This window comes from Danio rerio, chromosome 22, assembly GCF_052040795.2.
Source record: "Danio rerio strain M-AB ecotype USA chromosome 22, GRCz13ab, whole genome shotgun sequence".
Classification (NCBI taxonomy): Eukaryota; Metazoa; Chordata; class Actinopteri; order Cypriniformes; family Danionidae; genus Danio; species Danio rerio.
This window is the reverse complement of record NC_141042.1, coordinates 9,422,966-9,446,215: the sequence shown is the minus strand read 5'-3', so window position 1 is coordinate 9,446,215 and position 23,250 is coordinate 9,422,966. Positions and strand designations below refer to the sequence as shown.

At 35.4% G+C, this 23,250-nt stretch overlaps 2 protein-coding genes across 2 annotated transcripts in view; one reads left to right on the top strand and one right to left on the bottom strand.

Annotated features, from left to right (window-relative positions):
* The window catches only part of LOC147838394 (uncharacterized), a 900,722-nt gene that overhangs the window by 306,340 nt on the left and 571,132 nt on the right, over positions 1-23,250 (top strand). The gene's annotated exons all lie outside the window — the stretch shown is intronic.
* The window catches only part of LOC147838408 (uncharacterized), a 43,723-nt gene that overhangs the window by 3,260 nt on the left and 17,213 nt on the right, over positions 1-23,250 (bottom strand). Inside the window, exons 11-29 of the mRNA XM_087304820.1 lie at positions 22,232-22,405; positions 21,681-21,854; positions 20,886-21,047; positions 16,714-16,825; positions 15,560-15,618; positions 14,672-14,770; positions 14,484-14,565; positions 13,118-13,313; positions 11,213-13,034; positions 10,966-11,136; positions 10,277-10,450; positions 9,569-9,739; positions 6,428-6,601; positions 5,934-6,104; positions 4,765-4,938; positions 4,044-4,214; positions 1,295-1,468; positions 726-899; positions 172-345 (exon numbers count right to left, since the gene is read on the bottom strand). Coding sequence (XP_087160946.1) covers positions 172-345; positions 726-899; positions 1,295-1,468; positions 4,044-4,214; positions 4,765-4,938; positions 5,934-6,104; positions 6,428-6,601; positions 9,569-9,739; positions 10,277-10,450; positions 10,966-11,136; positions 11,213-13,034; positions 13,118-13,313; positions 14,484-14,565; positions 14,672-14,770; positions 15,560-15,618; positions 16,714-16,825; positions 20,886-21,047; positions 21,681-21,854; positions 22,232-22,405 — 4,608 coding nt within the window. The remainder of the gene's footprint in view (positions 1-171; positions 346-725; positions 900-1,294; positions 1,469-4,043; positions 4,215-4,764; positions 4,939-5,933; positions 6,105-6,427; positions 6,602-9,568; positions 9,740-10,276; positions 10,451-10,965; positions 11,137-11,212; positions 13,035-13,117; positions 13,314-14,483; positions 14,566-14,671; positions 14,771-15,559; positions 15,619-16,713; positions 16,826-20,885; positions 21,048-21,680; positions 21,855-22,231; positions 22,406-23,250) is intronic.

Genomic DNA, 23,250 nt, shown 5'->3' with positions numbered 1-23,250 from the left:
GCAGTGTTTGAGGACACGAGTTATTAACCAAATCTAGAGTCACCCTATTTAAGTGCATTTTTGTAGTGAAGAACATTTTTTGCAAGCAAACCATCATAAAAAGCTTAATAATTTTATGATTGCCAATATATTAATCTCTCAGTATCTGCTGTACAGTATAATGACACTAACTCTAGTATCTTCAGCTTGAATTGTGGCTTCATCAGTAAATCACTGAGGTTTTTCACTCCAGAGTCTCCTAGATTATTCAGACTGAGGTTCAGTTCTCTCAGGTGTGATGGGTTTGATTTCAAAGCTGAAGTCAGGATCTCACACTGTTCCTCTGTAATACTGCAATAACTCAGACTGAAGACAGAAAGAGAAAAGACAATGACATAAAACTAAATTAAGTTCATGTGTGAGTAAAATACATAACTGTTAAAGGTATATTCACTAATAGAGCAGCAAAATCATGAAAACATAATAAAATAGAGCAAACCAAAAAAGCAGGATTTGAGGACATAAACTATAATCCAAGTCTAGAATTTCCTGTTTTGTAAGTTCTTTTTTTTTTAAGTAAAACACATTACTTGCCAGCTACACTCCTGATTTTATGATTGCAAATAATGAAACATACACAAATAAACAGTATGAATGTGTAGTTTATAAATGCTTTGATTTATGTTGTCTAAGAATAAATAATCTTTAATCTCTCAGTATCTGCTGTACAGTATAATGATACTAACTGTAGTTTCTCCAGCTTGAATTGTGGCTTCATCAGTAAATCACTGAGGTTTTTCACTCCAGAGTCTTCTAGATTATTCTTACTGAGGTCCAGTTCTCTCAGGTGTGATGGGTTTGATTTCAGAGCTGAAGTCAGGATCACACACTGTTTCTCTGTAATACTGCAAACACACAGACTGAAGACAGAAAGAGAAAAGACAATGACATAAAACTACATTAAGTTCATGTGTGAGTAAAATACAAAACTGTTAAAGGTATAATCACTAACAGAGCAGCAAAATCATAAAAACATAATATAATAGAGCAAACCAAGAGAGCAGGATTTGAGGACAAGTTATAGTCCATGTCTAGAGTTTCCTGTATTGTAGGTTTTTTTAAAACACATTACTTGCCAGCTACACTCCAACATAAAAGTAAAATACTTCTGATTTTATGATCGCAAATAATGAAAACATGCACAAATAAACAAGAAGAACGTGTAGTTTATAGATGCTTTCATTTGATTTATGCAGTCTGTGAATAAATAATCTTTCATCTCTCAGTATTTGCTGTACAGTATAATGACACTAACTCTAGTTTCTCCAGCTTGAATTGTGGCTTCATCAGTAAATCACTGAGGTTTTTCACTGCAGAGTCTCCTAGATTAATCAGACTGAGGTTCAGTTCTCTCAGGTGTGATGGGTTTGATTTCAGAGCTGAAGTCAGGATCTCACACTGTTCCTCTGTAATACTGCACTTCCACAGCCTGAAAACAGAAAGAGAAAAGACAATGACTGAGGTCTGTGATGATAAATGTGATCTGTAATGACAAACATTGAGTTCAACAAAGATGCACATACATGCACCATACCTATGGCCAAATTAAAAAGCCACACAGCACTATACTTGTATAATATTGTTCATTTAGTCTCAGATCAGTGTTCAATCACACTGAAGGACAAATAATTCAATGTTTTTCTTAAGTGTTTCCTTCAGCAGAAAACATTCAGACAAGTTTTGTAAAAAAAAAAGCAGTGGACAATTAGGAGAATGATCATGTTGCCTTGGTTCATTTTATCCCCTAGCTCAGTGGTCCTCAACCACCGGTCAGCGTGGCTTTATTTTGAAAAATCTTTTATTTTGAAAAATGACTATTCTCTTGCTCGTCTCTGTGACTTGAGCACCCAAATTTAACTCACTAGCAGCAAAATGAGTAAGTAACAGACATCTTTAGAAAGTTTCTTGGCCAAGGGAAAAAGGTCCAGTGAAGGACCCATGAAATGCCAAGGAATGGACCCGCAACCCACCTGTCAACAAATCAGGTGAATCCACCATGGCTGTGCAAGAAGATCAAGTGATGGAGATTGCAAATGACGGCGGCCTTTTAGGGGTCGTTCGTATATCGCGTATTTCTAGTATAGATATATACATTAGATGTCGCCTACCCTGTTGTTGTCTATTGGAAGTAATGAGTCAATAGAGCCACTATTTGGGTACAGGGTAGCGCTCCTTTGAAATAAATGTGGGATCAAGCTGCAGTGGAGGACTGTGGCCATCCAAAGCCAGAGATATACACAGTATGCAATTTTTATTTTCTTTTTTTAATTACGAAAATTGTAATTTTACATCACTTTTCTACATTGATGGATAAAGATTGCACAGACAAAAAGCTTGCGTTTGTGTGTATGGAAATGTACTATTTACCCTCCCTGTTACATTTGATCTAATCCGTGTCCTGAAACACACCTCCTCTCCTGCTTTCACTACTCATACAGACGGAGGGAGCGATTCGTTTGTAAATGAATCTCTGTTATGAACAACTCCTTCACTAGCTGACAATAATAAAAGTGTCTGGCACTGCAGCATCTCGTTGTCATATTTCTTTTGCATTGTTTGCTGATTTTATTCAACAAAACTAGCATAGATCGAGTGTTTAGTGTGAGTTGGTGCTACAATTGCCTTATGGTGAATGCAGTAAGAGAATGTTTTATCATCAATAACGTTACCCATTTAGCACAAAAGTTCATAACATATAAAACTTTAAAAACCAAATCCCACCTATGAAATGTTTTGCCTTTGTGCTTCGTTTTCTTTGTTTCCTCGTAACAACACCCGTAGACAGCGCTAAAGTCCAGCATCTTCACATAGTAACACTGTCTTGACTAGTGCGGTTGAATGATATTTGTCCTGGGAGCACTGTACCAATGTGGTGGTGCTATTGACACATGCTTAGGGACCCTATGCGTAGGCCCACACTGCGCGCGCAGAATTCTGCAGATTTTACGCAGATTTTCAGCAGAATTTTGCAGATTTCTGCAGATTTTAGCCCAATATTAATTCAGTTTATTTACTTGAGTAGATGTGTAAATCTGAATTTATTCAGTTTTTATTCAGTAATTTATTACTTTTTATTTAATATATTAAAGTTTTAGTTATGATACTCCGCTGGATACTCCCAAAAAATTCTGCAGAAATCCGCAGATTTTTACCAAAATTCTCTGCAGAAATAGCAAAAAACGTCCACAGATTCCGTCTGGCCCTGCCTATGCGATATCTAGTGTATGTATCTATGTATTTCTAGAGTTTGCACAATTTTGTTGTTTTAAATGGAAGTGTGCGGCCTTCGTGCACAAGCAAGCGCTTACACCAATGAACCCTGGGCCGCAAGCGCACTGCAAGTCACGTGACGAGAATTAACCGATCAGCTTCTGCTTGTATGGAATATTCATATTTCGGTACGACTAATTTTCTCAGACAACCACACTACAGACCAACACTGCAGTCCTTTGTGCTTTTCTCCATAAATAAAACTTGTATCAGAGAGCGACAGCAATGTTTTGTCAGTTTGTCATCCTCTGAGAAAACGGTCGATGGTCGCATAGCTATGAAACACCCCCAATTTGCCCCAAGGACAAATGTGTAATCAGTCCTCCACAAAAAAAATCTCACTGATTCACCTCGCAGCAATCCACACACTAAATGATAAAGCATAACAAATAAGATGCCAGTATTAAATTGTAATAGCCTATATTATTTTTCCCTTATACATCATTGTGAATACTTTGATATTTTTTGATATTCCAGCTGCAACCCATCTCTGGGAAACTTTAGGCTATTATTTGTGCATAAACATATCTAGATAAAGTAATAAACATAACATTTGTTTAAAAACTACTTTTTTTTGTCATCATTTCTGCAAACTCATATGAGCGATTATATCATTAAATGTGGAGGGGGCCCTACAATATTTTCAGGGGAAAAAGGGGGTCTCAGCCAAAAAAAGGTTGGGAACCACTGCACTAGATCACTTTTAAAAGTTTAGTTTAATGTGCAGTACTCACGTGAGTGTGTTGATCTGACAGTGTTTATCCTGCAGTAGAGCAGAGAGTTGATTCACTTGTTTGTCTCCTAGTTTATGATAACTCAGATTCAGTTCTTTCAGGAGTAACGGGTTTTTACCCACAATTCCAGTCACAAACTGACAGAATTCATCAGCAGCAGGACTCAAAAACCTGAAAACAGAGGATAAAACAGTAGTGAGATCTATATATTATACAGCAGAACACCAGCACATCTACTGACTGTGTTTATAATTTATCATCAATACAGCAGAAACATCAAAACTAGTGTTGGACAATGATTTCAACTGTTAATCATGGTTAAATGACATGACTTTTCTGTTAAATTGAATTTTTATATGCAAAATTTAACAATGAATTAAAAAGTAGCGCATTAAATCTAAAGGTTCTTGGAATATGAATAGAAGTGCACTAAAATCAACTTAACAAAACATTTGGCTGTGTGTGCAGAGACAGCGAGCAATGAACTTTTAAGATGTTATAATTGAGAAAAAAATAAAACTTAATTAAAAGGTGATAAAATAATTGTCTTCTTTAATTAATAAGTTAACAAATAACATGTCCAGTCCTAATCAAAACACAAACTGATCATTTAAACCTCTGCTGTGTTAAAACATTTATTTAATCACAAGATTTTGTAAAAATAAAATAAAATTCTGTTTTGATCTCCCACATCTGACTTTATTATTTCCCTCTCTCTCACCTCAGTGTCTTCAGTGCAAAGTGTGGATCCTGCAGTAAGTCAGTGAGCTCCTTCACTCCTGATTGTCCAGGATCATTTCCTCTGAGATCCAGCTCTATCAGGTGTGAAGGGTTTGATCTCAGAGCTGAAGCCAGAGCTTTATAACCTTCTTCACTGATACTGCAGTCTGAAAGACTAGAGGAAAGGAGCTATTATTAAGTGAAGTTTAATCAAATTAAAAATGATGCTATATCAAACTTCCTGAGCCTGAAAATACACATCAACACTGAAGATTCACAACTGAACCATCCTGAAACAAGATGTAGAGCTGATGAGTGAAGAAACAAGAATACAGAAAATAATAAACACATCCATAAATAAATACAGCTATTAATGAATATGGTCATTAATAAATAGAGCTAAAAATGTTTTTACAGCTGTTAACAAATAGTTTAATCTATGCAAAGTTAAAACTCTTGATTCTAAATAGCTGGAATGTGTGCAATAATATAAAGTAATGCAGAGGTAGATTCAGTCAGTTTTGATCAGTTCAAAATAAATGCACTTCACTCAAACATGAGAAGTAATCACAGTAACTCAGTGATGTTGCCAGACTTCATTCATCTGTGTAATCTCGAAGACACTGATACATGCTGCACTAAAGAGCTTATGTAGATAAACCAGCTCACAAATATGCTTAAAAAGTTTGGAAAGAGGAAGATAACACATGCTACTATGAGCTATTAGATATGCCAATGCCATAACATGCACAGACAATTTCAATCTCACACTCTCTGTCTGTCTGTGACTGATCCAAAATGTGTAAATAAAAACTACAAAACTTACAAAAAAGATCATAACTTACAAAAATATTATTTTATTAATATATACTTACTTAATATTATACTGCAGAGAGCAAAACTAGTTTTGTCTATAACTTGGCAAATCACATTCATTTCATAAATTGCGGAAGGTTTTTTGCTTTATGCTTCACGCATTTAAAACCCAATAATGCATGGCGATTTGTTGATTACACACTTCTGAACAAAGCTGAAAGTCCTGCTTTACTATCCTTTCAATGTACCGCCATATAAATCAATACTTACTGTAAATACATTAAGAATATAAAATACCTTCAATTTAATTTGAGCTCACTTTTTTAAAAATGTATCAATGATCACAGAATGTACCTCAGTATTTTTAACTCGAACTGATTATTCTTCAGTCCAGCACAGAGCAGCTTCACGCCTGAATCCTGCAGATTGTTATTGCTCATGTTCAGCTCTTTCAGATTGTTTTCTGATCTGAGAACTGCAGACAGAGCTGAACAGCTTCTGTCTGTTAACTTACAGTCATTTAACCTACAAGAGAAATAAAACAACCACAGAATTAAGTGACACAAATACAACATAATTTAATTTAAAGTCAACAAAACAACCTTCAACTGTCAGAGAACAATGAAGAAAGAGAGAGAAAGAGAGAGCAGAATATAAGACAGCAGAAAGTCACATCAGCAGAGGAAAAGAGATCATTTATTTTCATTAAATCATAAAATCCCAAGTTAAAAGCATCACACAAATACACGACTCTGATTCATCATAAGAAAATGAGAATAAATAATCTTGATTTAAACTGATGAAGAGATTTTAATGATTGTGATTCTTGTATTGTAAATGTTGCTCACCCCAGTGTCTCCAGTTTACAGTGTGAATCCTTCAGTACGTCACATAAAGGATTCACTCCTGTGTCTTTTATTTGATTCTCACTGAGGTTCAGTTCTCTCAGGTGTGATGGGTTTGATTTCAGAGCTGAAGTCAGGATCTCACACTGTTCCTCTGTAATACTGCAATGACTCAGACTGAAGACAGAAAGAGAAAAAACAATGACTGAGGACTGTAATGATAATCATATTGAAAAGCTACAGTGCTTTCTATGATCGTCTATAGTTCCCATAAACTTGAACATTTTGTAAATCTGTACATTTTTTTTATAACTTGTACCTCTTAGTTTATGCAATCTTTATAAACTTTGTAATGTGTTTATTTTAAATATGTCTGTTACCTGTTCAGTGGCATGTTTTCCTACTGTGTAGTGTAATTCTACAGTACTATCTAGAGCAGTGGTTCAAGGTCAAAAATATTGGTAATAAGAACATTTTATTTCAATAAGATGCACATACAGAAATCAACCATTAAAAAATTAAATGTCCTTTTTCATTTACAAATGCATCAATAACAAGTGCAAAAGTGGAAAATAACAATGACATTTAAGTGTTTCCAGTTTTACAAGAAAAACAAACCCAACCAGAGGTAGATTAAAAGTGACTTATGAATTAACATCTAATGTAAGAAATTTAACTGCCCGTATTCCATCAAGGGACTAAACTTTAGTTTCATGGTGGCATTTTCACTTCACAACTCCAACTTTCTCATTCCAGATCAAAAGGTTTGTGCTGGATTGGAGCAAATGAATGTACACCTCTCCATCTACTCATCTTTGATGTTTTTAAGGAAAATGTTTTAGTATTTTTGTTGTATATGCAATTTCAAATAAAAAACAGCACTACTGTGTTTATTTACAGCCTCATGCCTATGGCCAAATCCCAGCAGTGCTGAAATAAAGCCATATAGCACTGATACTTGTGTGATAATTGCTCATTTAGGGCGTACTCACACTATGCTATAAAAACCGTGCCTAGGCCAATTTCCCGGATCGTTTGAGAAGTGTAAGTGCTCTGAATCAGGCTCAGGCATGGTTAACTTGGCCGGCCCTGGCCCGGTTGGAAGAGGTATGCCAAAGCACGGTTCACTTGGGCTTTGGTGCGGTATGCTTTTGTGTGAGTGCAAAACCTGCCTAGGCCCGAAAATAAAACCGAGACTTGCCTTTAAAGGGACCGTTTCATATGGATTTATTAATCATTCTTAGGGCTCTATTTTGACGGTCCATGCGCAGAGCGCAAAACGCAGGGCGCAAAGCGCAGGGCGCAAACGCTTTCAGGGCGTGTCAGGGCGCGTTTTTGCTAATTTAAGGACGGGAAATCTGCCTTGCTCTTCGGCGCATGTTCTTAAAGGGTTGAGTTTATTTTCTTAATGAGTTATAGGTGTGTTTTGAGAATAAACCAATTAGAATCTTATCTCCCATTACCTTTAAGAGTCAGCTGCGTCGCGCCAAGAGCGCATCGCTATTTACAGGACGCAAAGTAAGTCTAAGTGGAAAAAATGAGCATTTTACAAGCAAACAGTTAACAGTTTTTTTTTAACAGAAAACTGTTAAACAGAGCATCTACTGCGTGAGAATGAGAGATAATGGATGACTTTCACTTTCGCTCTTGGATAGGGAAACCTTTACGCACAGACATCAATTAGCCTATAAATAAATATTTTAGTTTTTTAAGCGCAAATATTTGTTTCAAAACTATTTTTAAATTCAGTTCTAATTTCCAGCAAAGGAATAAATGAATAATAATAGCAAAATGTGTTCAAAAACCTGAGTTATATCCTAAAACACATGCTGTTCCCCATATGGTCTAAAACCTGACAGGTGGGCAAATCTAAGCTTGTTTTTAATAAAACAAATATAAATATGGATATAATAAAAAATACTGCTAATAATAATAACATCATACAAAAGCAAATTGTTATGAATAAACTGAAAAAGCCTCCCGAGATGAAGACATAAAAGCAGTGTTTTTTCATATTTATGTAGGCTTGAAAATAATATGTTTTGTAATATTTTAATCCTTTATATTTATATCCTATATCTATTCTTATTATACCCAATATATATGCTTAATATTTACAATTTTTCATATGTAAAGATATTTGCCTGTTGCTCTCTTGTGTGTATTAAGCAGTGCGTAAGCGAGGCGCAACTCTGCGCCAGAGTTTAGACCGGGTTTGTATTGGTCTAATGAAAAATCTATTATAGATTCTCAAAATATCGACGCGCCAGCGGTCCGCCTCAGAACGCCTTCCTTTTTAGACCAGAACGCCTATGGGCGCACAAATGAGCACTAATGCATTTGCTATTTAAACAGCGTAGCGCAATGCCTCAAAACGACTCTTGCGCCAAGCTGAAACTACCAAAAGACTATTGCACCACGTCTTGCGCCACACTGCGCCGGGTGTATGATAGGGCCCTTTATGTTCAACTGCCGTAGATTATTAAAGACACAAACCGCTCACTGCACGAAAGCTGTGCACCTCCAGCAAACCTCCTAATTCCTGCAGCACGAGGACTTTATGATTGTTTATGAGCGTCAAAAGTGGCTGATCTGTTCGGCGAAATATTTGACTACGTGTCACTGCATAGCTAACGACTTGAACGATATTACTGAAGAAATCTCCACTGTGCTGAGCGAGAGCACTTACTGAACAGCGCATCTCCGATGACGTAAGTGTGCCCAGGCCTGAATGTAATGTGAGTGCGGGCCGTCTGGTGAGACGGGACGGGGGACAAGAGTGCTTTGGCCCAGGTCAAGGCAACTGTACATAGTGTGAGTACGCCTAAGCCTCAGATATTTTTCCCAGCAGAAAACGTTGAGACACGTTTTGAAAAAAGAATGCTCATTTACTTCAGTGCTGCACTGATCAGGACATTTGAAGATTTTGAAAAGCAAACATTAAATTCAAAGTTATGAATAGATCTGTTTAGTTTCTGTTCTTTTTTGTGTTTGTTTAGGGAATGAATGATGAACTGTCAGGATACCGAATATTTTAATTTGTTGTGACTGATGCTGTGAAAAACAAAAATAATCAAAGTTAGCAAATATTATCCACTACAGTAAGATTACTAATAAAAGTTTAGTTAAATGTGCAGTACTCACATGAGTGTGTTGATCTGACAGTGTTTATCCTGCAGTAGAGCAGAGAGTTGATTCACTCGTGTGTCTCCTAGTACACGATCACTCAGATTCAGTTCTTTCAGGAGTAACGGGTTTTTACCCACAACTCCAGTCACAAACTGACAGGCTTCATCAGCAGCAGAACTTAAAAACCTGCAGACAGAGAGGATCAAACAGGAGTCAGATTTATATCTTATACAGCAGAACACCAGCACATCTACTGACTGTTTATAATTTATCATCAGTACAGCAGAAGCATCAAAAGTGGTGGTGGAAAAAAGTTAAACGCTTTTAATCAAATAAATTTCTGTGAATAATCAAATTCTTTTATGCAAAAATGTAACATTGAATTCAAAAGTTCATAGCTATATGAATAAGTGCATATGAATAAAAGCCACTTTTAACAACTAAAATGTGTCTGTGTGTGTTCAGAGACAGCGAGCAATGAACTTTTAAAATAATAATGCAAAAATAAAACTTTGCAAACGTGTGAAAATAGGTGTTAGTTTAACATTGGTGTTAATAAATGTGTTAATATGATAATAACTTGCCCTTCTTTATAAAAACACAAACTGATCATTCAAGCTTCTGCTGCATTAAACCATTTAATGTATCACAATTATGTGTGAAACTAAAATAAAATTCTGTTTGATATTCCACACATAACTTTATTATTTCCTTCAGTCTCACCTCAGTGTCTTCAGTGCACAGTGTGGATCCTGCAGTAACTCAGTGAGCTCCTTCACTCCTGATTGTCCAGGATCATTTCCTCTGAGATCCAGCTCTATTAGGTGTGAAGGGTTTAATCTCAGAGCTGAAGCCAGAGCTTTATAACCTTCTTCACTGATACTGCAGTCTGAAAGACTAGAGGAAAATGATAAATACATTTTAATAATCAAAAATAAAATTAAAAAGTTAATAAAATGAATAATGATGACAGGTCAGACTTACTGAGACTAAAATAAACATCATCAAATGGAAATTCCCAACTGAACCATATTAAAACAAGAAGTAAAGCTGACGAGAGACGAAGCAATGAGAATACAGAATACAGCTATTAATACACTTTGTTTATTCTATGGTCTGTTAAATTGGCAGAAATGAAATCATTTAATTATTTAGGTAGATGGAATCATTTTTGATCAGTTTAAAATAAATGCACTTCCCTTAAACATTAGCAATAACCATAGTAACAGTTATGGTTGCCAGAGACTTCACTCATCTGTGTAACCTTGAGAACATTGACACATACTTCTCTTATATATAAATGGCATGCTGCCATATAAAAACTGTACATACTGCATTTTAAGAATACTAAAATCTTCAGTTTAGTGTGAGCTCAGTTTTAAAATTAAAATGTCAATTATCCCAGAATGTACCTCAGGATTTCTAACTCGCACTTAATATTCTTCAGTCCAGAGCAGAGCAGCTTCACTCCTGAATCCTGCAGATTATTATTCCTCACGTTCAGCTCTTTCAGACTGTTTTCTGATCTGAGAACTGCAGACAGAGCTGAACAGCTTCTGTCTGTTAACTTACAATCATTTAACCTACAAGAGAAAAAATACAACCACAGAATTAGGTTGCACAAATACAACATAATTTAATTTATATTGACTGGCTTACAGAGCTCTTCTACTGGATTTGACAACTGCTGATAGTCTGATGAGACACTCGTCTGATTTCTTGAATTTCTGAAGCTCAAACTCCTCCATCTCCTCCTCTGATGTCAACAACACAAAGACCAGAGCAGACCACTGGGCAGGTGAAAGATCAGCAGATGAGAGACTTCCTTTGCTAAGGTGAGTCTGAATCTCTTTCACCAGAGTTTGGTCGTTCAGTTCATTCAGACAGTAGAACAGATTGATGGATCTCTCTGGAGAAAGATTCGCTTCAAACTTCTGCTTGATGTACTGAACTATTTCCTCTTTGCTCTGATCATTGTGTTCTTGCTGTGTCAACAGACCTCGTAAGAGTTGCCGACTGGACTGGAGAGACAGACCGAGAAGGAAGCGAAGGAAAAGGTCCAGGTGTCCATTGTCACACTCAAGTGCCTTGTCCACTGCAGTCTTCAGCAAATCAATCATGGACTCATTTCTGTTTTTAGAGTCTTGATCAAACACACTTTTCTTGTTGATGTCTAGAATCAGATGTGCATAAAGGGCTGCAATAAACTCTTGAACACTCAAGTGAACAAAGCAGTACATGGTGCCAAGAACAATCCCTGTTTCCTCCTTAAAGATCTGGGTACACATGCCTGAGTAAACTGAGGCCTTATAGACGTCAATACCACAGGCTTCCAGGTCTGTGTCATAGAAGATCAGGTTGTTGTTTAGCAGCTGCTGAAATGCCAGTTTCCCCAGTGAAAGGATGGCGTCTTTATCCCAGGACACATCTGGTGTGTTTTCTCCATCATACTTTCTTCTGCTCTGCTGGATCTGAAAGCGCAGAAAGTGTGTGTACATCTGTGTCAGAGTCTTGGGAGTGTCTTCAGTGTTTGATTCCTGCAGTGTTTTGGAGGCGTCATCAGCCTGATTGTTTTTCACATCATTATTTCTCTTCTCCTGTAAAATGTTCTGGAGAACAGTGGCTGAAATCCAGCAGAAGACTGGGATGTGGCACATGATGAAGAGACTCTTTGATTGTTTAACATGATCAATGATTTCTTTGGCCTGATTCTCATCTGTGAGTCTTTTTCTGAAGTACTCCTCCTTTTGTGCATCATTGAATCCTCGTATCTCTGTCACCCGGTCGATACAGTCAGGAGGAATCTTACTGGCAGCTGCTGGTCTGCTGGTGATCCAGATAAGAGCAGAAGGAAGCAGATTTCCCTTGATGAGGTTCGTCAGGAGAACATCCAGAGAGGCTGGTGACGAAACATCACGACACGTCTCATTACCAGCAAAGTTCAGAGGAAGACGAAATTCATCCAATCCATCAAGGATGAACAGGATTTTGAATCGATTCCTTCTTGTAAGGTTCAGTCTTTTTGTCTCTGGAAAAAACTGAGTTATAAGCTCCATCAAACTGAGTTTTTCTTTCTCCTTTAAGTTCAGCTCTCTAAATGGAAGAGGAAATATGAAGCTGATCTCTTGATTTTCTTTTCCTTCAGCCCAATCCAGAACAAACTTTTGTACAGAGACTGATTTCCCGATGCCAGCGACTCCTTTTGTCAGTACAGTTCTGATCTGCTTGTCTTGTTCAGACGCTTTAAACAAACGTCTGCATTCAACCTGTATCTCTTGAGCTTCATGACGTCTGGAAGCAACTTCAATCTGTCTGACCTCATGTTCAGTATTGACCTGTTCACTGTCACCCTGAGTGATATAGAGATCTGTGTAGATGTTCTTCAGGAGTGTGGAGTCTCCTTGCTGTGCAATTCCTTCAAACACACACTGATACTTCTTCTGTAGGCCACATTTCAGCTGATGAATGAAGAACAGCTCATCTACACACAGATGAATATACCTTTAATTTTCATTGTTCTCTTCAATATTTTATAATTGACATTACGACAGTGAGTCTTCTCACCTTCTAGAGTATCTGCAGCTTCATCCTGCTCCATTTCTCTCAGGAAGTAGAGTGTAAGATCAAGTGTTGCTTCTCTGATGCTGCATCTGTTCTCATTAAAGTCCTTTACAAGGTATTGTGTGTTTTCTTTTTGTAAGATTTTCTTAAAATTTTCCAACTCTTTCTTCAGAAAGTTGAACAATTTGCTCTCAAGCCCCTACAAGCAAATTAAAAACAGAACAATTAAAGAGACAGTTCAATCAGCACTGAACATTCTGTAATCATTTACTCGCTCTTTACATATTTTCAACCAGTTTGAGTTTTTTATTTCTGTTGAACACAAAAAAAGATTTTCTGAAGAAAGCTGGAAACCGATGATGAATTGATGGAAGTCGATAATTACTGGTTTCCCGTTTTCTTCTATTAATCTTTTTGTGTTCAACAACAGTAAGAGCCTTTGAGGGAGAGTAAATAGTGAGTGCGTTTTCATTTTTGTGTGAACTATCCCTTTAAGCCACACTGCACATCCATATTGATTCAGAACAACATATTCAATAATTAAAAACTCGGTTAAAATGAACAGCAAATAAACATTTTAAACTAACAATAGGGATTATCTGCTAATATATAGAATATGGTCTAACTCTTTGTTTTATTGGACCCAAAAAGAAATTTTCTTGACAATAAGTAACTTTGCAAATCCAATAACTCTGCTAATCCTAATCTAACATTGCTACTACTCTAATATTCTAATGGGAGTTAGCTGACATGCTGGATAAGTTTAAGGCTGAAGACAGAATATGATTCTGTACTGCACTGTCTTTTGAATTTAGAAAAGAGCACTGCACTGTGCCTTTATGTTGCTAGGCAACCACTAAATCAGACATAGTTGACTCTTTTCCAACTGCAGGTGCACTGTTACATGTCAGGTGTGTCTGTGTTGAGTCCTAGATGTTGTCATCATATGTTTTCTTATGTGCTGTGTTTTTTGTTCCTCGTCCAGTATTGAATTGTCACTCCTCCATGTTCTTGTTCTCCAGTTGTAAGTATGATTTTGTACATACAAGTTTTTGTGACAACACCAAGTCTCGTACATCTGTGAGAGAGCCATTGTGACATGCAGAGCGCAGTGTCAAAAATGCGAGGACTAGCAGGTGAAAGATTACATGATTTCATAAGCATAAACTCGTTGCCTTACAATGTCTAATGTGGACTATTAAAATGTTCATAAGTGTTTCCAAATAATTTCATAATATTATTCATACTTTAGTTGTAATTATAATTTAGTTCTGACAATTTAAATAGTAAACAAACTACTGTGTTTATTATAAATATTAATTATATGTTGCTTTTATTACAAATAAAGGCACATATGTACATTTCTTACCTGAAAGATGCACTGGAGGTCTTTGAAATTATTGCAGCTCCTTTGAGGATGGAAGTCTGATTCTAATGTCTTATATTGAAATCTGTGAGCAAATAAATAGAATACTGATTTGCAGTCTTATATTATGTAATCACAGAAGATTATGCAACAGAGAATGTGTGACCAAACTGTAGAAATGTATAAAATACGTTTTATTTGATTGTGTCTCACTGAAGTCCGGCATGTCATCTTTTGACTGGTCACTCTTCACAGACACAGATCTGGACACATGTGAACCTGATCTTACACTTAAGACACAGAGAACAGAAGAAAACAGACATTTTACTACAGGATCTTCAGCCTAATTAACATCAGTTATTTTTGATAACAGTAATATAACTTAAGCATTTGTCCCTCTCATCACTATGAAAGAACATTTGCAAGTTTCAAAGCATAATCCATTTTCATGTCAGATGAATGTATACCTTATGTGTATTTTTATCACTGAAATAAAGATCAAGACCAAGTTCAATTAAAGTTGACAGAAAATGTGTTGATTTCTTCAGTGTAATGTTAACTAACCAGGTTCTAACAAACATTACACTTTACACTGTTTGGGTGGAAACGCAATGTTTTAATACGTGAAATACCTTTTGGCTATTTTCTTCTCAATAAAGTTTGTCATGCCACCTAATAAATTTCACAGAGTTGAACACATGTGAACCTAATCTTACACTGAAGTCACAAAAATACTTTAGTTTACCATGCATACTCTGGCTTGGGCAGAATAGTAAAATTATTATTGCCTATGTGTTTGTGTGTGTAACATTTGCTAATTATTTACATTCACTAACCACTAAATGTCCTTCAGGAAACCATAAACATCCTTTACCCAAATTAAACTTACTTAGTTTTGTTAAAAATTCTTATTCAAGCAGGCTTAAACCCGCTTTAACCGTGAACAAAATAAAATAATTATAATACATTTTGTTTTGTAAAGCATGGCACTGATTAAAGGTTTTGATCTTTAACAGGAAGATTCTGGTTTTGAATTCAAGACTTTAGTTTAAGATGGTTGTGTGAACAGCCAGTCTCACCTGTGTTTCTCTGAGAGACTCATCTTAAATGCAGTCTTTTCCCTTACTTGTATGACATACTGAACATCATCAGCTCAAGTTCAACAATCTTTGTGTAGCCGGAGACAATCAGATGCTCATCATGAACTGATCATGATAATGTGTCTCTGAAATGAAGATCAAAACAAACACAATTATTTTAGTAAGCATGTAAATCCTAATTACAGTCTAATATGTGACATAAACATGTGTTTATTTAAAACATTGTGGTTATTACACGCTGTTTCTTTAACATTAAAACAGACCTAAAAACCATCCTAATCAACGCATCGACACCTCAAGCTAAAAGAACTGGCATGCAAAATAGGTCTAAGCAAGGGGTGGGCAAACTCGGTCCTGGAGGGCCAGTGTCCTGCACAGCTTAACTCCAACTCTAATCAAACACACCTGCTTGTAGATTTCTAGTGATCTTGAAGATACTGATCAGCTTGTTCAGGTGTGTTTGATTAGTGTTGGAGCTAAACTGCTCAGGACACCAGCCCTCCAGGACCGAGTTTGCCCATCCCTAGTCTAAGCACTATCGACGAACTTCCGCCTGCGCATCATCACAACACGATACAAACAACACAATTACATATCACCACAACACGATCACAACATCATTTTCACAAACACAATCATAACACAATTATCACATGATCATAACAATTAAAACATTTAGACCCCATTTTTAGGCAGCTTAAACATTCAGTCTGAGTCATGTTGGTAATGAACAAAACACCAACAGTTTAGGAAAAATGTGACAGTATTACACAATGCTTATTAGCGGTTGAAAAATACTTTGCTAAACAATGAAAAGAAAACGTAATTGCGAGTTAATACTGCTTTATTAACTGCACTAATTAAAAGGAGTGATTAGGCCACACTATACTTTCACTTTTACTTTGTTACAGATATCTTTAGAAGAAAAACAATGAAGTACATATTTAGCATGACTGGTTTAGCATTCATCGCTTCAAACGGTTCGTCTTCAAGCGTTAAGATATTCGTGTATTTACTTTTACTATAACGTTACTTCCGCGGCCTTTAAACCACACATTTATTTAAAATGCCTTTTAAAATTAACAAAATTACATCCCTGCGCGATTATTCAAGCTTAAAGTTAACTGACTTACTGTCGAACAGTCTTGTGCAGCAGAAACAGAATCCAGAAACATCTTAAACACCTGAACGCCACAGCTCAAACACACCTGAGAAACCTCCCGATTGTTTTCACATCGATTTAATCTGAAATGAGAGTTCAAAACAGTTTTGGCTCATTAGCACCACCAACTGGACAGCAGTGTGAAACACAACACACCTGAATCTCCTTCTTCTTCTGCTTACAGCAGAATCTCAAACTAATACAAGCTCTAGCGCCACCTGTCGTTACTGGGTCAAAATCACTATCAAGCGCCTTTGATGTCCCACAAGATTAAATCTATCACATAATGAGAAATAATGAAATTGTGACGTTTTAATACTGTTGGTTAAACATTTACACGCATACAGGTAGAGTTACAAATGTTTTGAAATAAGTATTTGCCCCTGCTCAGCCAACTTCAAAAATTAGATAAATTACATACAATTATTTTTATATACATTATTATTGTCCAGAACATGTTATTTGATGAAATAAGGCATTCTGATAGCTTATTTCGTTTTCATACTATTATTAATTATTTTGCATGTGTCCTTGAATTGCTGTCATAATGTGGTAAATGAACCTCTAATGTACTCTGTGAACTCCCCATAGCCCATTTTGTCTTTCTTCAGAGGAGGTTAAAACATCTGCTGTGCACACAGTAAATATCTACACTTATGTTTCCTAATTTTTTTTATTGTGTTTGAAACTGAATGTTGTCAAGCTTAACAAGCTCACCCTGTCATAGTGAACAATTTATGAACATTAAAAGCTTTTTTCAGATATCAAAAATATAGCTTTTAAACTGTGCATAGTGAGGTTAAACAGGAAAACACTTTGCCAGCTGCAGGTAAACTTGTTGAAAAAATGCTCTTAATAAATCTTTAGCTAAATATGTCCACCCAGTTGCAAATCCCACCCAAAACAGGGTGGACATATTCATTGTTATTTTACTTATTAATGATTTTATAGTTATTGAGATAAAGCTGTCATGTTACAACACCTATACACACATATTACACCAGTAGATTTAATACATGAGTGGACAATATACATTACAAACCTTTTGACAATATCTGTGTCAGTCTATTTAATGGATAATAAATGCAATTTTAAAGTTCATGTAATGGATTTCATTGACGGTTTGATATAAAAATACAGCCCTAAGTATGTATGTGTACATGTGAACATCTGTAATCTAAATATTTACCTTATTCTGAAAAAGAAAACATGATTAGGTGTTCACGGCTTGCTTTAAGACTTTTTTTTAGTTCATGCTCCTGTTTTATATGCTAGTATAAGCGTAGATAAATTAATGACAAGTCATTATGTCTCCATTCTCAATGCAACATTATCCAACATTCCCTTTACTATTTTTTTTACTTTTTCTTTCTTTCCAGGAATAAGTAAGAGAAACTGAGAAAGCAAGGAAATATAGGGAACACCATGATGCAGTACTGTGGGAAACAAATCAAAACAAACAAACAAAAAGACGTGGAGGAGCGGGGCGGTGTGTTAGTGAGATAACAGCAGAAGAGAGAGAGAGAGAGAGAAATGCAAAAATGCAAACAGGGGCCAGACACAAAGCTAGTGCTTTATTATACTCAGAGATATGGCGTAATATTCCTGAAACTTACCTCCAGGTTGTAAAGATTTGGAGTTCATTAGCATATTTAGTTTAATGTGAAGAATGTTAATTCTTTATTTTTCCAAACTGCATATTGATAAAACCTAACTGATAACAGAAGAGGCGGCACGGTGGCTCAGTGTTTTGCACTGGCAGTGGTTGGTGAAACTGAAGTGGAATTCTTAAACCCTTTTATTTGTGCACCTGTTGTTTTTCAAATGTTCCTCCATTTTTTGTTCACCAATTAAGCTTTTGTCCACACTGTCATGCCAATTTCCACCCTGTCATGTTCAACTTTTATTAAAATAAACAAATTATTTATTAACTCAAGCAAAACCTTGTGTAATTACTAAATTGGGTGGTTCATTAAACTATAGTGACCCCTGATGAATAAGGGACAAAGCTGAAGAACAATGACTGAATGAATAAATGATTTCTTAATTACCCAATAAAGGCCAGTTAATATTGTTGGAAAGTTTAACAAAATACTTTAGATGTTGGGTTTTATTTTGAAAAGAATGTGCAATGATTGCATATCTTAAACTAGAAAAAAAATGTCCATAATTGTATTTTTATAAACAGACTTTTCCCATAATCTAAAATGCTGGGTTGGTAAAGAGACACATGACCTTTCTGAAAATAAACATTTCATAATCCCACTGCAATGAAAATATACTCAATATTTATATTTGTCCATGACAGGGTTCACATATTTAGAGGTTTGTTTACTGTTTGAAGTTTTTTTATAAAAAGTGCTGGAGCTTGACTTACATTAATTTCTTACAGTCTATGGTCTAATTTATACAACAAATATGTGCTTAAATAAAAAAATCTCAAACTGTTTTGGAAATACTGAAGTCTTAAAGGCCCTTTATAGTGAAAAGGACCCAGCTGCTAGATGATGTCACAACATCACAATGACGTAACTGTGTGTAACGCAAATCTGTGTATGACAAAGAAAGATCACTTAATTTACATGATAGACTACAAAGAACAAATTAAAAGGAAATATCAAACACGATGAATAATCATATTCTGATATACAAATAGGCTACAACAGAATTCTTCAATTATTTTTGAACACCAGGATTAAAAAGGCTATTTTTTTGAGCTTACAAAACAACTAATGAAATGTAATGAATCAAAACTATTTTAACTCAAATGTTTCTGTAACAGATTTAGTCTATGATTAAAAAAAATCACTATTGTATTTGTATTGGTGATGTGTGGTAAGAGGATAAGATCAGGCAAAATCATTGAAAAATGATACGTTTATTAAATATGCCAATTATAATTTCTGGAGATCTGATTTAACCATACATTAACATGGAAAAAATATATATAATATATATATATATAAATAATAAATTGAATAGTATAAATTATACAGGTTAAACAAAATGCATTACAGTGACTAGACCAGAATAAAAGACACAAACGCTTCACTGATTAAAACAGTAAAACTGAAGGAGAAACTCCATCCAGAACACACACAATAGACTGAATATTTGTGCATCAGCAACAGACACAAATAGCAAGCGTAATATAAAATATAATATAATACAGTAAAGAAGATCTGCTATGTGTGAAATATAAGAGCGGTATAGCACCTATTTTAAAACAGAAATTTCCTATCGTAGTTCTTATGTTGATTTATTAGTTGTGCTTAAATTATATATATATATATTAATAATTAGAAATATTGAATTGCATAATGAATGTTTGATTCCAAATGAAAATTGTTTCTGATTCATTATCATGTTTCTAACACACGCTGCATTATTTGCTTGTCATTCTGAGTCTCTTCGCCTGATTTAACATTTATCATCACATTTTATTCCCACATTTTACCACAGTATTGAGACTCTTTTCTAGATCCTCAACTGATGTTCACCGATCCTCTCATCTTCACACCTGACTATGATATACAGCATCCAGAGTCTGTAGACCACTGATGCTCTATTCTATAGGTGAAACCAGAAAAGAAAACAATCAGTGTTCAGTGAAACAGTACAGATTCATAACCACTACATCTCAAACAAATTCAATAACCTAATATTCTCTGGAACAATCACTGTATTTCTAAAACAACATCTGTGTTAAATTGAATACAGTTAAAGCAGTAATGGTGTTCATGTGTTTGAGCCTGTGAGTGCTGAGAGACACAAGCTGATGTCTGAACACTTTCTGTGACTGAAGACTAATGTTATATTAGAGAGTCCAGAAGAGCGAGAGTCGTTGCTGATGTGCTGCTGAATCTGCACTGATTTGACCAGTGTTTTCTACAGTCTGTCCAAGACTATTTCAGACTGTAATGATTCACTGCTAAAGACATTAATAAAGCAGCTGTTGCTGGATAAAGCTCTGACTCGCAGCTCTTCTGCTCTTTCCTCCTTTCTCTTCATCTATTGCAGATACTGCACACTTTGTGCTCATCAAATAAAGCTTGATGATCATTTCTTCTCAGACTCATCTGAAAGATTTGTTCACATCTCAGAGGAAAATGAAGATGTTTAATATCAGTGTTGTTTACTCACATCAGTTTACAGTTTGAGTCTCGAATCACATCAATGAGCTCCTGCTTTGAGTCTCCAATGTGATTGTCTCTCAGATCAAGCTCTTTTAGAAACTGCAGCGCTTTTGTGTTCATCAAACACAGAGTTAAAGAGGAAACATCTGAGATGCCACAGCCATACAATCTAGAAAAAGACAAAAAGAAAGAAAGAAATATGTTTTAATGTCATCACAGGTTTAATGCAGCAGTGATAAACTCATTTGTAGAGAGTCTCCGTCCTGCAGAGCTTATGCTGCTCCACATGTCTTCAATTACATTTAGAAATTGTTAATTCCAGTCAGAATTTGGACATCAGTGATCTTTTAAACCAGTACTAGTGTTATATGTTGCTGCTGCTACTACTATTATTCACTGCTAACATTTATTTTATATCTTGGTTTCTAAGTTTGACAGCCGTAAACAATGAGGAAAGATCAGTTGCTGCTGATTGTTATTATTTAACATTATTATTGTTTTTTTCCACATTGCTAAAGCACATATTTACATATAAAACAATCGTTTTGAGCATGCTTTTATTTAGCATAAACAGTGAAATTAGCATGCATTTGACAAATTACAATTACACAATTATCATCTAGTAGACCCTATTCTGCATATAAAAGCAGCATCAGCACAAACATTCATCTGATTCAGGATCATTAGAAAAGTGAAGAAATTTAGTAAAAAGATTGTAAAAGCTCAAATTCACTGTGAGATATAAAAGAGAAAATATGAAGTGTTTTATTTTAAACTGTTTAATTGTGTGAATGTTTCTCACGTTAGTGTATTCAGTTTACAGTGTGAATCCTTCAGTACGTCACATAACAGACTCACTCCTGTGTTTCTTATTTGATTCTCACTGAGGTTCAGTTCTCTCAGGTGTGATGGGTTTGATTTCAGAGCTGAAGTCAGGTTCACACACTGTTCCTCTGTAATACTGCAATGATTCAGACTGAAGACAGAAAGAGAAAAGACAATGACATAGAACTACATTAAGTTCATGTGTGAGTAAAATACATAACAGTTAGTCACTAACAGAGCAGCAAAATCATAAAAACATAATAAAAGAGCAAATCAAAAGAGCAGGATTTGAGGACAAGATATAATCCAAGTCTAGAGATTCATGTTTTCTGAGTATTTAACACATTATTTTGCCAGCAACACTCCAATAAAAAAGTAAAATACTTCTGATTTTATGATTGCATTTAATGAGAAAATACACAAATAAACAGGAAGAATGTGGAGTTTATAAATGCTTTGATGTATACTGTCTGAGAATAAATAATCTTTAATCTCTCAGTATCTGCTGTACAGTATAATGATACTAACTGTAGTATCTCCAGCTTGAATTGTGGCTTCATCAGTAAATCACTGAGGTTTTTCACAGCGGAGTCTCCTAGTTTATTCCAGCTGAGGTTCAGTTCTCTCAGGTTTGATGGGTTTAATTTCAGAGCTGAAGTCAGGATCTCACACTGTTCCTCTGTAATACTGCATTTACACAGACTGAAGACAGAGAGACAAAAAGACAATGTCTGAGGTCTGTAATGATAAATGTGATCTGTAATGATAAACAGTGAGTTCAATAAAGATGCACATAAATACACCATATCTATGGCCAAATAAAAAAGACACATAAACTCTACTTGTGTAATATTGTTCATGTAGTCTCAGATCAGTGTTCAATCACAGTGGAGGACAAATGATTAAATGTTTTTCTTAAGTGGTTCCTTTAGCAAAAAACATTCAGACAAGTTTTAGAAAAGGATGTTCATTTGGTTCAGTGCTGCACCAATCAGTGGTGCGTTTCCGAAAACCATTGTTAGCCATCTAGGGTCTCAAGTTCTGTCTTTACAAAGATATTTTGTTGATTTGGCATCTCCCAAATCCATTGTTCTAATGTATGGAAGCATACGAGTAGCATAATTCAATTCAAAATGTAATATGCAAAATGGCAATGCAATATGTTAAATGGCAATGTATTTCTGTATTTGAATTTGCATTTTCCAAGACATATGAGCAATGTTTGGTGCAAAATGAAAATGTAAATTAAATTACATTGTTTGCATTTCTCATTTCAAACACTGTTTTAATTTGTAAATTGTATCCACATTTTAAAGCTTTATAAGTAGCAAAATTAAATTGAAAATGCTATACACAAACTGAATTTGATGTGAATAAAGTACAAGCAGAAACTGTGGCAAAATGATCATTTAAATGTTATTTGTCCTAAATGCATTTACACTCGCGTCTAGGAAATGCAGGATTACATTTTCAGCATAACAGCATGGGATGTGTGTAGCAAAATTAATTTTGAAATGTAATACGCAAAACAATAATGCAATATGTAA